General features: G+C 37.7%; 1 protein-coding gene across 7 annotated transcripts in view; it reads right to left on the bottom strand.

Moving 5' to 3' along the window:
- Positions 1-3,204: 3,204 nt before the first annotated feature.
- LOC122551398 (double-stranded RNA-specific editase 1-like) overlaps positions 3,205-12,590 on the bottom strand; it is a 322,044-nt gene continuing 312,658 nt past the window's right edge. For all 7 annotated transcript variants that reach the window (XM_043693228.2, XM_043693225.2, XM_043693226.2 and 4 more), the window contains one exon: positions 3,205-11,439. In XM_043693228.2, the coding sequence (XP_043549163.1) occupies positions 11,263-11,439 (177 nt within the window). In that variant the 3' untranslated portion in view covers positions 3,205-11,262. The remainder of the gene's footprint in view (positions 11,440-12,590) is intronic.

The following is a 12,590-nucleotide window of genomic DNA, read 5'->3' as shown; positions in this document are numbered from 1 at the left end:
CTTCAATAAGACAGGTAATTATTGCTTTGGTGTTTGTGGGAACTTGATGTGCAGTAAGTGGCTATCACATTTTAAACAAGTGCTTTGTTGGCAACAAAAGCATTTGCGAGAACACGAGGTTGTGCCAGGCGCTGTTCAGCTGCAAGTTTTCTTTAATCTTTGAAGCAGAATAGTTGAGGCAAAAGTCTCAGGAAACAATTAAAATGCATCCAAATTAATAACAGAGGTCATGCAGGATTAATCTGCACAGAGAACTAAGATGAGCTGAATACCCTTCCTCATCTATATACTTTATATACATCTATACACCAAGAAATTCACTGTGTAAAGATGTGGAATGCATCAATATGCACTCCAGTACATGCACTCCAGTATTCATCAGGTAAATAGTGGGGAATGGTGGCATGATGATTATTACTGAATAACTCAAAAAAATTAGTGTAAATTCCATAAATCTATAGAACATAGAACATAGAAGAATACAGCGCAGTACAGGCCCTTGGGCCCTCGATGTTGCGCCGATCCAAGCCCACCTAAACTACACTAACCCACTATCCTCCATATACCTATCCAATGCCCTCTTAAATGCCCATAAAGAGGGAGAGTCCACCACTGTTACTGGCAGGGCATTCCATGAACTAACGACTCGCTGAGTGAAGAACCTACCCCTAACATCAGTCCTATATCTACCCCCCCTTAATTTAAAGCTATGCCCCCTTGTAATACCCGACTCAATACGCGGGAAAAGGTTCATACTGTCGACCCTATCTAACCCCCTAATCATCTTGTACACCTCAATCAAGTCACCCCTAAACCTTCTTTTCTCTAGTGAAAACAGCCCCAAGTGCCTCAGTCTTTCCTCATACGATTTTCCTTCCATACCAGGCAACATCCTGGTAAACCTCCTCTGCACCCGTTCCAATGCCTCCACATCCTTCCTATAGTATGGCGACCAAAACTGCACACAATATTCCAGATGCGGCCGTACCAGAGTCTTATACAACTGCATCATGACCTCAGGACTCCGGAACTCAATTCCTCTACCAATAAAAGCCAGTACGCCATATGCCTTCCTCACCGCACTATTTACCTGGGTGGCAACTTTCAGAGATCTGTGTACATGGACACCAAGATCCCTCTGCTCATCCACACTACCAAGTATCCGACCATTAGCCCAGTACCCCATCTTTTTGTTATTCTTCCCAAAGTGAATCACCTCGCACTTAGCTACATTGAATTCCATCTGCCACCTTTCTGCCCAGCTCTGCAGCTTCTCTATATCCTGCTGTAACCTGCCACATGCTTCCTCACTGTCAACAACTCCTCCGACTTTCGTATCATCCGCAAACTTGCTCACCCAACCTTCTAACCCCTCTTCCAGGTCATTTATAAAAATGACAAACAGCAATGGTCCCAAAACAGATCCTTGCGGAACACCGCTAGTGACGGCACTCCATGAAGAAACTTTGCCATCAACTACTACCCTCTGTCTTCTTCCATCCAGCCAATTCCTAATCCAAACCTCCAACTCACCCTCAATGCCATATCTCCGTATTTTCTGCAGTAGTCTACCATGGGGAACCTTATCAAACGCCTTACTAAAATCCATATATACCACATCTACCGCTTTCCCCTCATCAACCTCCTTCGTCACCTTTTCAAAGAATTCAATAAGGTTTGTGAGGTACGACTTGCCCTTCACAAAACCATGCTGACTATCCTTGATCACATTATTCCTATCCAGATGTGCATAAATCCTATCCCTTACAATTCTCTCTAAGACTTTGCCCACAACAGAAGTGAGACTCACCGGCCTATAGTTACTAGGGCTATCCCTACTCCCCTTTTTGAACAAGGGAACCACATTTGCTATCCTCCAGTCTTCTGGGACTACTCCTGTAGACAAAGAGGACATAAAAATCAAGGCCAATGGCTCTGCAATCTCCTCCCTTGCTTCCCAGAGAATCCTAGGATAAATGCCATCAGGCCCAGGGGACTTATCTATTTTCACCTTTTCCAGGATTTCCAACACCTCTTCTCTACATACCTCAAAGCCATCCATTCTACTTATTTGAGACTCAGTATTCTCATCGACAACAATGCCCTGTTCCTGAGTAAATACTGAAGAAAAGTATTCATTCAGTGTCTCCCCAATCTCTTCCGCCTCCACACACAACTTCCCCCTACTATCCTTGACTGGACCTATTCCTACCCTAGTCATTCTTTTATTCCTAACATACCTATAGAAAGCCTTAGGGTTTTCCCTAATCCTATCGACTAAGGACCTTTCATGTCCCCTCCTTGCTGCTTTTAGCTCTCTCTTCAGGTCCTTCCTGGCTACCCTATAACTCTCAATCGCCCCAATTGAACCTTCACGTCTCATCTTGAGATAGGCCGCCCTCTTCCATTTAACAAGGGATTCCAATTCCTTATTAAACCACGGCTCCCTCGCACGACCCTTTCCTTCCTGATAACATTAGTTATCAGTAGTGGTTAGCAGGCAGTATTACATCAGAAATCCAATGGCTCACTATGTGCTTTAGGGAAGGAAATTTGTCACCACTGTCCAGCCCAGTCTATGTCCAACTCCAGGCCCTCAGCAATGTGATTCATCTAAATAATTACAGTACATAAGGACAGGCTATTTCAGAGGGTAACTCACCAACATCATCTCAAGGGCAATTAGGGATGTGCAATAAAAGCCAGCCTTGCGAGCGACACGCACATCCAGTCAGCAAATTTAAAAAAACTGCTCCAACATGGAACTGAGTAAGTGCAACCAGCTAGTTTCTTAAAAATAGCTGAGTGAATTGAATGGAGCAGAGATAGAGAGCTTACAATTGGTGGTGGCGTTTCCAGAGGTTGAATAGCTTCATGAGACTCAGTATCTGCAGAATATTTATTTAGGTACCAGAACATATTGACCATCTTGATTAGGAGCTTGGTACCTTCAGGACGAGAGAACTTTGGAAGGTATTTGTTATAACATATCTACATTCATAAAACCAAGTCTTCTTATACATGAGCATATACATAACAATGCAGAAATACAGAAACACACAGACAAGCAAAGACAGAGATTGCAACAAACCAACCCAAGATTCACAGACATGCAATATTACATTAAAAATCAAAATTAATGCACCAACATGTTCTACAAGTTACGTGTTTAACACACCCAAAAAATGACACCAACAACATACATTAGAAGTCAGATGTAAATTTATTTTTCAATTTTATTTCTACATGTAACAGAGAATCATGCTGGGATTGTTAATGTGAAGTGGTACAGTATTAGTGCTGGTACTCATGCAGTGATTACAGTACAAACTGTTTATTACACAGTGGAATGTCACCATGAACTGTTAAGATGAACAATCTCCTAAAAAAAACAATTGGCAAGTTTCCCTAATCTAAGCAATGTCTTCCACCATCTCTCTCTCTTCACTGTAACTCCTAGAAATATAAAGAATTGGCAAGGTATTGGTGCTTTTCAGGAATTTGTTAAAAGATATACACAAAGTAAACATTCTACCTAAAGAGATTATAATTTCCCCTTTGTCAGTTCAAACACGGAATTTCATTTCTTGTTACACTAGTTACACGTAATGCCATGACCAAAATGGAATCCCCCAACACCACCAACCTGGGGTTACTGTTTACCAGAAATCAAACCAGACTTAGCCATACAACTATTGTGCTAGCAGGAACAGGTCAGAGACCTAGGAATTTAAAGGTCAGTAATTCGTCTCCCAACTCCTCAAACCTGCCCACCATTTACAAAGTAGGAATCAGGAAGGTGATGTAATACTGGATAAGTATAGTTCTAACACGCAATAACTCAAACCAGTCAGGACAGAGAAGTTGGTTGATTGGCACCCTATCCACCAACCTATAGATCCCCTCCCCCCCACCAACAGCGGCAACAGTGTACCATACACAAGATGCACTGTGGTAACTCACTAGACTCCTTCTACAGAACCTCCTAATCTCAAGATCTCTGACACCTAGAAGAATGGCAGCAGACTGATGGAAACACCACCGCCTGAAAGTTCTATTCCAAGCTGTACACAATCTTGAAATGAAATGATAATCATTGTTCATTCACTTCTACTGGGTCAAAATGCTGGAATTTCCTTCCTCATAACACTATGGGCCTACTTACACCACATAAACTGCAGTAGTTCAAAGTAACAGCACACCACGACTTATTTAAAGGCAATCAGAGAGGAGCAACAGATTTTGGTCTCACTATCGATGCCCACTAACAATGTAAAGCTAAAAAAAGGCAGAATTGCTTCATGATAAAACATAAAAGACAGAGATCATTATTATATATAAATTACCGAGGCAATATGTTGTTAGTTCACGTAGTTCAATGTTAATTTGTTGCAATGTATGCTTTCTGAACTTCACAAAATGCATATAGCTGCGCAGTTCAATTTCCCTAAAAGTGCCTGCTTAATTTTGTTCATTTCATAAAATACCTCAAATGCAAGGATGGAGATGCACATCAGATTCTTCTTTCCCTAAACTTATTCAACAAAGTTGAAAACTTACTAATCTCAGAACTTAAGCTCTTTACAGCACAAAACCAAACTCAAAAACAATAAAAGTATTGTAACAATTTTGTAACCAAACTGCTATTTCAATTTGTGGCTTTGTTGGTGCTTTTTTTTTTTACAAAATAATGAAAATTCCAGAAATCTTTGCATTGTACTCCTTTAGTCACAGTCATAAGGCTGCGGAGCAAGAAAGGATTTATTTAATTAAGTCGGTTAAGTGAGGTGGCAGACGTCAATCAATACAGACAGAAACAGGATGAAAGAAGATGCACACAGAGACACACAAACATAAAACGTTATTTGCCGACTGCAAAAAAAAAAACCTGTGACTTGCACTCAGTACAGTCCCTTACCTACTTCACAGGTGAGCTTGGACGTTCAGTACCGCCTGACATTAATTATGCTAAAATTACCACCAGATGATTCAGCTTCAATACTGTATGGAGAACGCTGAGTCAATATTGCCCACTACAAGTTCAGTGTGTGGTTACATGTCAAAGTTCTATCAAATGAAATAGAAAACTGTAAAAATAAATCCCAGCCTAAATTCCAATCACCGTTTCAGTTGTTGCTAATTAGTGAGCCTAAAGTAGAATATAAATATTAAATCAGAAGCCTCCAAAAATGTTTTCTATATAATTATTCAAAATTAATGTTAATGTGTTGGTTTCGCGGTTATTCAAAAGTGTGGTAAACATTAAAAATTTTTAAAATGTATGAATCTAATGTTTCTACAATGAGTTTTGTGTCTTAATTACCCCTGCACCTTTCTCACACAAATAAATGTTTGAGAGACTGTTGAAGACCTTGGCTGAACAATACAAGTTGAGCACAGAATTACATTAATAGGAAGATTTCCATTTGGTTAAACATATACAAAGCTACAAAGAACAGAGGCTGCTGACTATACTTTGATATGGTATAGCACTGTTATAAATGAAAAATTAAGCTTTAAAATTAATCATACCTACAAGGTAGGTAAACCAGAGCGGCAGAAACTAATCTGAGATACCTGTAAACTCCCCCAAATATCACCAAGCATGCCTTGAACGGACACCATGTTGAGCATTGCTTAGGTTAGTGCTGACTGCATTAAAAACTGTCATTAACTAGGATGCTAAAATTATATCATTGTAGATCACACTTCAGCCATTCTGGAGTTAAACAGGCCAATGTGACGATAGATATTCTTTATATCCTGTTGTTTATGGTACTGTGAAATTGATCAGCTACTCAGAGGAGATACTCAATGGTTAAAATAGTAAACTTCCTTCAAAGATTTGTCACATGTACTGACATACTCTTGATCAAATGCCTGCAGCTTGCAATCATTTTGCCAATGAGTTCCTCAGCCAGAATTTTTTTAAATTCTAAGATTTCACTTAAGTGCGTACTCACAGAAAACAAAATTTCCAACGGTTGGTTACTTTATTGGCATGCTAATGTCTTTATTCTGAAGGATGGAGATTACTAAATTTGCTATTGGCACAGATAACTTTGCACCAATGGATAAACAGACATTTTAAGTAATCGGTGTATACAACAGCGATATCAGAAAGGAATTACTCCAGATTCACTGTTTTAGTTTCTTCACAATGTATACAATGGTTTATACTGATAGAAATGACAATTTTAATGTTGATACATATTGTACCTAGCTTTATAAAACAAGGCACAATATAAATACTGAATACTAAGTCACCTGAATTTAGTTATTGTCATTTCAAGTTTCTCAACGCCAAGTTAGTTTCAAAAAGAAAAATTTAAAGTTTTTTTTGACATGGTCTATATAATGATTTAATGTTCTATGGATCAGCAATGCTTCTCTGGAATTAGATCAAAGATAATTATTTTTGTTTCAACATTTTTAATAGCAGTGAAAATACTACCTACGTTTAGTAAAGTTTGCTTATTTATGAACATCATACTTAAGTTATAAGTCATAGTCTCCAAAACAACCTGCTTGCTGCCTTTACAGTGTACTAACATCTCCTAATTTTGCGTGATAACAGCAGACTTTTCCTTTGCATTGTTATACTTGATCATATGGTAGATTATTCTATCAAAGTAGCTGAATTTAACTGTGGGTAAAAATGTTGTCTCTTCATCACTAGTGATGACCTTCACTGCTATTGCAATACGTTTATGGTTTAGCCAATAATTGATTGTACTGTTGCTAGTGAACAACTGATTGAAAACTGTAGATATCTGGCAGCAGAATATGTCAAGAAATTTGCAAGTTTGTGTTTATTCAAGTGCCAAATTGGTGAACTGATAAACGTTGGAAAAGTACTACGAACTATGTTATACAACGTGTAAAAAGGGAGAATATAAGCATGATCCTTCCCAATCCAAAATAAACAAACCAAAATAACCAATCACTAAAAGCAACATCTCTGTAGTCATTATATCCAACAGCCAACTTGTTATCAATTGCACCTTGCTGCAGCTTGAACACTTACAACGTTTGAAAGAAAAATCCTTTTGAGCTAAGTGTTAAATTTTATTTTATATTTTTGCTTGATGTTGGAATATCATTATCCATTATGAAATTTGACATCTTGATGGCACTGATTTAAGTACAAGATGAATTAAATAAATATTGTATTCATTGAAGTGTTTCCAATGGCTGAGTACAAAATTACATTACAGAAGACAATGAAAGTTTGTTTCAGCATTCATTCCTTATAAAATTAAGAAGGTCACAAAAATGAATGTAGAGAAGGGAACATTATGACTAGATTCCCTTGAGAGGCAATAATACAGTCCCTTCCTATGTCCCACGACATGGAAAGGTCTCAACACAAGGTACTGGACAATATACAGTACTTGCACTGTGCAGACAGAATTTACATTGTTGACAATGAGGTGTCTCAGTCTGGACAGGATGACTGTGACATAGCATTTTACTGATGATACCAACAGAGTTCAGCATGGGATATCAGATCTATCATTATGCAAGACAATATTACAGTACAGTTCTCTACAACTGGGATAAATATTCTAGTTAATTACGTTAAATTACATGGAATTTACATCACAGAAACAGGTCATTCAGCTAAATACGTGCTAGCCAGGGTTTATGCTCCACACAACTTCATCTAATTCCATCAGCATAACCTTCGATTCCTATCTCCCTTATAGACTTATCTAGGTTCTCCTCAAATGCATTTATCTTATTTACTTCAACAACTCAGTGTGGTATCAAGTTTCACACTCTCATTCTTCTTTGCGTAAATCCTATTGGATTTATTAGTGACTACCTTCCATTTATAACCCCTAGTTTTGGATCCTTACCTCCTTCCAAATCTCCAAAAAGCGGAAACAACAGAAACTATTTCAAGCTCAAGGAACTGAAGTAGTACTGCAAGTAAAGTCATATGAACCTGATTATCAGTACAATGCATAGAACAACAGTTAGTGTGGGTTTGAAATCCATCTCTATTTTTAACATAACAATAAAACTTCTGATACCTGAAATTTAACTGACTGTTGACAGTTGATTTTTTGTAAAAAATTAGATGGTTGTTTACACCATCTATCAAACTAATCATCATATAAATCAACATTCTGGGACATTTTAAAACTCTGCAGTAATTACTTATTTTCTATCTTAATATGGAATCACAACTATATTCTTTCCTTTTTTTGTGCTTGGAATGACAAAAATGTATGCAAATCTACCAATAGCACACTGTCAAGCAACATGAATTTGACATTCTCAAACTTCTGGGCTGCCCTGAAAAGGAAACTTTCAAATAGGTCCCATCATTTACCCATGAGCACTTACCCATAGCAAACAGTATCCAAAGATGGCACACAAATCCTAGCTTCTACAAACTTGCCATTCTCTGGTCCAGCTGGTTAGGGAGTATGAAAAGATCTCATTTGGAGATCATCATCAGCCTACTCAAGGATTCTGAAAGAATCAGATTCACCAGCTGACTATAGGCTGAATTGTTGGTCTGCTTTGGAAAATGAGAATGTAAGCTCAAATTTCATTAAAACATTAAATTAAATTTGGTCCAAGATCTAAACTATCAAGTGTATTGAGGACTATAAAATTAGTCGGGTGCATATTGAATTCTCTATGCCCAAAAGCATTATTACTTGCTAGCTTGCAGCACTTCTTCCTCCAAAATGCCTTTTCGGAACTAAAGAACAGAAGGAAAAGTTGTAGAGACATATAAAGGGGTAAGAACCCACAGTGCAACATCTTGCTGTTCGATTACCAATACTGGCTTTGTTATGCTTATTGAGATAGCAGGAATATTATGGAATATCAAGTTTGCTCACCACATCCACACAAGAAGTTAGGCAAAGCTGTCAATTTTCTGGGATTCAGGACACACATTCTCATGATAAAAAAACTACAAAAAAAACAGTAGCTATGCAAAAATATACTCTGTACAGATGAACCTTAAGCACATAACTTATTCATTTTAAAAAGTAACCCTCATCATTTTAAGAATACAATTAAGCAAAAAAAAAACTGACTCGATACTGTTAAACTTTTGTTTCGCAAGATTAACAATTCTGATCGATCAAAGAGTTTTCTCAAAGCAGTAACTAACACAGAATTAATGTGCATGTATATTTTATAAATAGACATGGTAAAGCATAACCCTGTCTCTAATAAAATGGTTCCAGAATATCTAACCTTAAATAGGTTGAATAACTTACGCTTGTTATGCCAGAGTGACCAGACTTGGTTCTGCTCACTCCAAAATGATCATGATGGCAGCATTGACAGCAGCTATGCTTTCATTTAAGCAAAGGCTCAGATTGGAGAAAAAATACAAACAGATGTATACATAGTAGATCATGTAACTAGTAACAAATGAGGTTAAAGGGCACACTGACTTTGAGTGAGTACTGTCAAAAGTGAATATACCAGCCACCCATACTAATTGCACTCATAAGTAATTGGCCCAACCTCAAGAATTCTCTCAGACCTGTAAATCTACATTATTTCAGTCTTCTAATCTGGTGCTAGATTAAGTATCTCCTGTTTTGATCACTTAACAGTGAAAGCCATCTTCACAAGTCAGCATGCTTTTCTGCTTCGGTTTTAAAGCCAGAATCATGATGTGAAATAACCAATTTAACTACTGGTTACAATTAGTAAGCTACCAGTTTAAAAGAAAAGCTAAGAAGTTTCAAACGATTGCTGTTAACACACTTGCACTTCAAGTTTTCAAGTGTTACAATCTCTGTTAGCTTCCAAGTCTTGTTATTTGTGACAGATGAGGCAACCCTGTAAAGAGAACACAACTGACTGTTGCACTGTGACCTTCACACTTGCAGCTGCCTTCATTCAGTTGCAAAGGTTTAATATAAGGAACATTTTTATCAAAGCATATGCTATTCCAGTTTACACAACAAAGAAATAACACGTCAATAGTCGTGCATGAAGAAAGAACAAGGAAAAGCAGCAGGCACACATATGGACAGATAGCATCCCTTTTATGGCTAGGCTGGGCTGCAATTTAAAATTTACCAAAATGTATTGCAATGCTTCATCACATTTTAAAATATATTTTTTGGGCTTTGATTTGTGAAGCTGAACTCTTGGAATGCTACAGCCACACCTATTGAAAGGACTGACACAGATCAATGCTGAATCTGCCTGGACATTTACAGGAGAAGATTCAGCACTAATCAGCTGAATTAATTGCTTCACCTTGAAAGGAAAAGTATGAAAACCAACAAGAACCGTTGATATCACTGGAGTCTGCCTTTAAGTTAAGCTTACGACCTGATCTCAAAGAAAACATACCGCATTTGAATTGCTGCACTGGAGGCTTTTTGCAAATACAAACAGCAGCTGTCAAAAAAAAAATGGAGATCCTGAACTGCTAAATAAATGTGTATTTACTTGCCTGTAACGGTTCCGATTACTTCGGGGGCTTGTATGTCATGTTTCCAAAATTGTAACTAAATATAATTTGCAAATGTTTTCCCCTTCTCAGGATCTTTACAAGAGTTACAATGACATCTTTTAATTCACAGTTCTCAATGGTTTTGCCCATTTTCAGAACGGAAAATGTTTGTCCTGAGAACACATACAGGGACAAACTGTATAATTTAAAGCTCATGGTACAGAGCTTCATGAATTATGAGGGGATCACAGGAATTCAAGCACACAGGTCAGAACTTCCCCCATATTGTTGTCTAATTGATCTTTCGTCCATCAAAAGTATTGCATGAACCATGAATCTGGGACATGTCCTTTCCTTCTGAATTTGAAATACAGGCTGATCCTTTCTCAACATGTTCCCTGCCAGAACTGCTAAATTGTAAAACCATGTCCCTATAAAGACTAGTTCTAAAGATTAAAAGTTAGGACAACTGTACAGGTGTATAGTACTTTCAGAAACAGAACTCAAAGCTGTTCTTTTGGAAATTTATACTAAATTTTAAATCAACATGTTAATAAATATGGCCAATGATGCACAATTCAATTATGGCTCCAATTACTGACATTATCTTCTGGTTAAGAGGCCAATTAAAACAAGCATTGTGTACATTGCTTTTTGTGCTATTTTAAAAACCTAGCTGATAGCCAAGAAAAGGGACACGTTTTATTATTTAAAAAAGGAAATTAAAAAAAATTAGTTTAAAGTTACAAGTTAATAAATACATCTGACACATGGAATTCCAGCAGCTTTGCGTCCTTAAAAGTCCCAACATGGGCTCAGCCAGAGAGACTGAATTGATCTTGTTCAATGGGTTTTTTCACCCACATGCCTAATCCACTCCTTTGGAACTCTTTGATCAGGGACTCCTTCGCAGTTTGATATTCGGTGGCGGCCTGTTTTGCTTCATAATACGAAGTGAACTTCTCTTGTTTGGATCGATTTAAGAAGGGCAACTTCGGGTACAGAACAAATGCGATGGTGATGTGGAGGTTTGGGAGGAGAGAGAGAGAGAGAACAGATTTGTGAATTACAAACTTTAAACATCTTAATTCAGTACAGATGTCTCCATTCAATTTCCTTTACACAATGTTATTAGACAAAACAACTGCAAGTAGAAAACAGTTGCAGTGATGAAAACCAGCTCACATTTATACTTGCCTATTATTAAAGTGAGCATTTGTTTTCATTTGGCTATCATTATTTGATATAACCAAAATCAAACAGACTTTGAAACTAACAGATTATCTTAAAATGTGCACAAATGTCTTTCAGTAAAGGTTACTTACGATCTCACCAGAGTTTGCTTTCCTTGTGACTCCAGCTGAACAGCTTCAGAAGTAGCATAACCAGCATGCCATCTGTGTCAGACCAGAAGGAGCAGAATGACGCCATTCAGCCCACTGTCTATCCTGCAATTCACTGAGATCTCAATCTGCAACTCTACTTTCCTGCCTTTCCCCGATACCCTTGATTCCCTTTCTGATTAAAAATCCATCTCAGCCTTAAAGATGTAATCTTAAAGCCCTCTGCAGTAATCCATTTCACAGATGTAGGATCCTCTGAGAGATGAAACTTTGCATCTCTATCTTAAATCAGCAACCCTTTATTCGATGATGATGCAGTTTCCTACAAGAGGAAACAATCTCTCCACATCTATTGTGCTAAAGAATCTTCTAAGTTTCAAATAAGGCGTCCAGTCATTTTTCTAAACTCTATTGAGGACAGGCCCAGCCTCAACCTCTCTTCATAACACAGTCCCTCTATATCTGGTATCAGCCTAGTGAACTTTCTCTAGACTGCCTTCAATGCGAGTATATCTTTCCTCAGAGAAGGGGGCCAGAACTGTCCAGCTATGATCTGACCAGTGTTTTGTATTGTTTTAGCAAGACCCCTCTGTTTTTAACTCAATTTCCTTTGAAATAGAAGCCAACTTCTCTTTTCTCTTCCCTTTAACCTGCTGAACTTGGATATTAGCTTTTAGTGATTTATGGATGGCGATTCCTAAATCTGTCTATGCTCTAGTTTTCTGTAGTCTTTCTCCATTTAAATAATACTCAGCTCCTACGTTCTTCCTGCCAAAGTGTAAATCTCAGATTTTTTCACA

The sequence above is a fragment of the Chiloscyllium plagiosum genome, unplaced genomic scaffold (assembly GCF_037043375.1).
Source record: "Chiloscyllium plagiosum isolate Xiang-an unplaced genomic scaffold, Cpla_swu_hap1 HiC_scaffold_7, whole genome shotgun sequence".
NCBI lineage: Eukaryota > Metazoa > Chordata > Chondrichthyes > Orectolobiformes > Hemiscylliidae > Chiloscyllium > Chiloscyllium plagiosum.
Note: the sequence above shows the minus strand (reverse complement) of the source record. Positions and strands in the feature narration are given on the sequence as shown.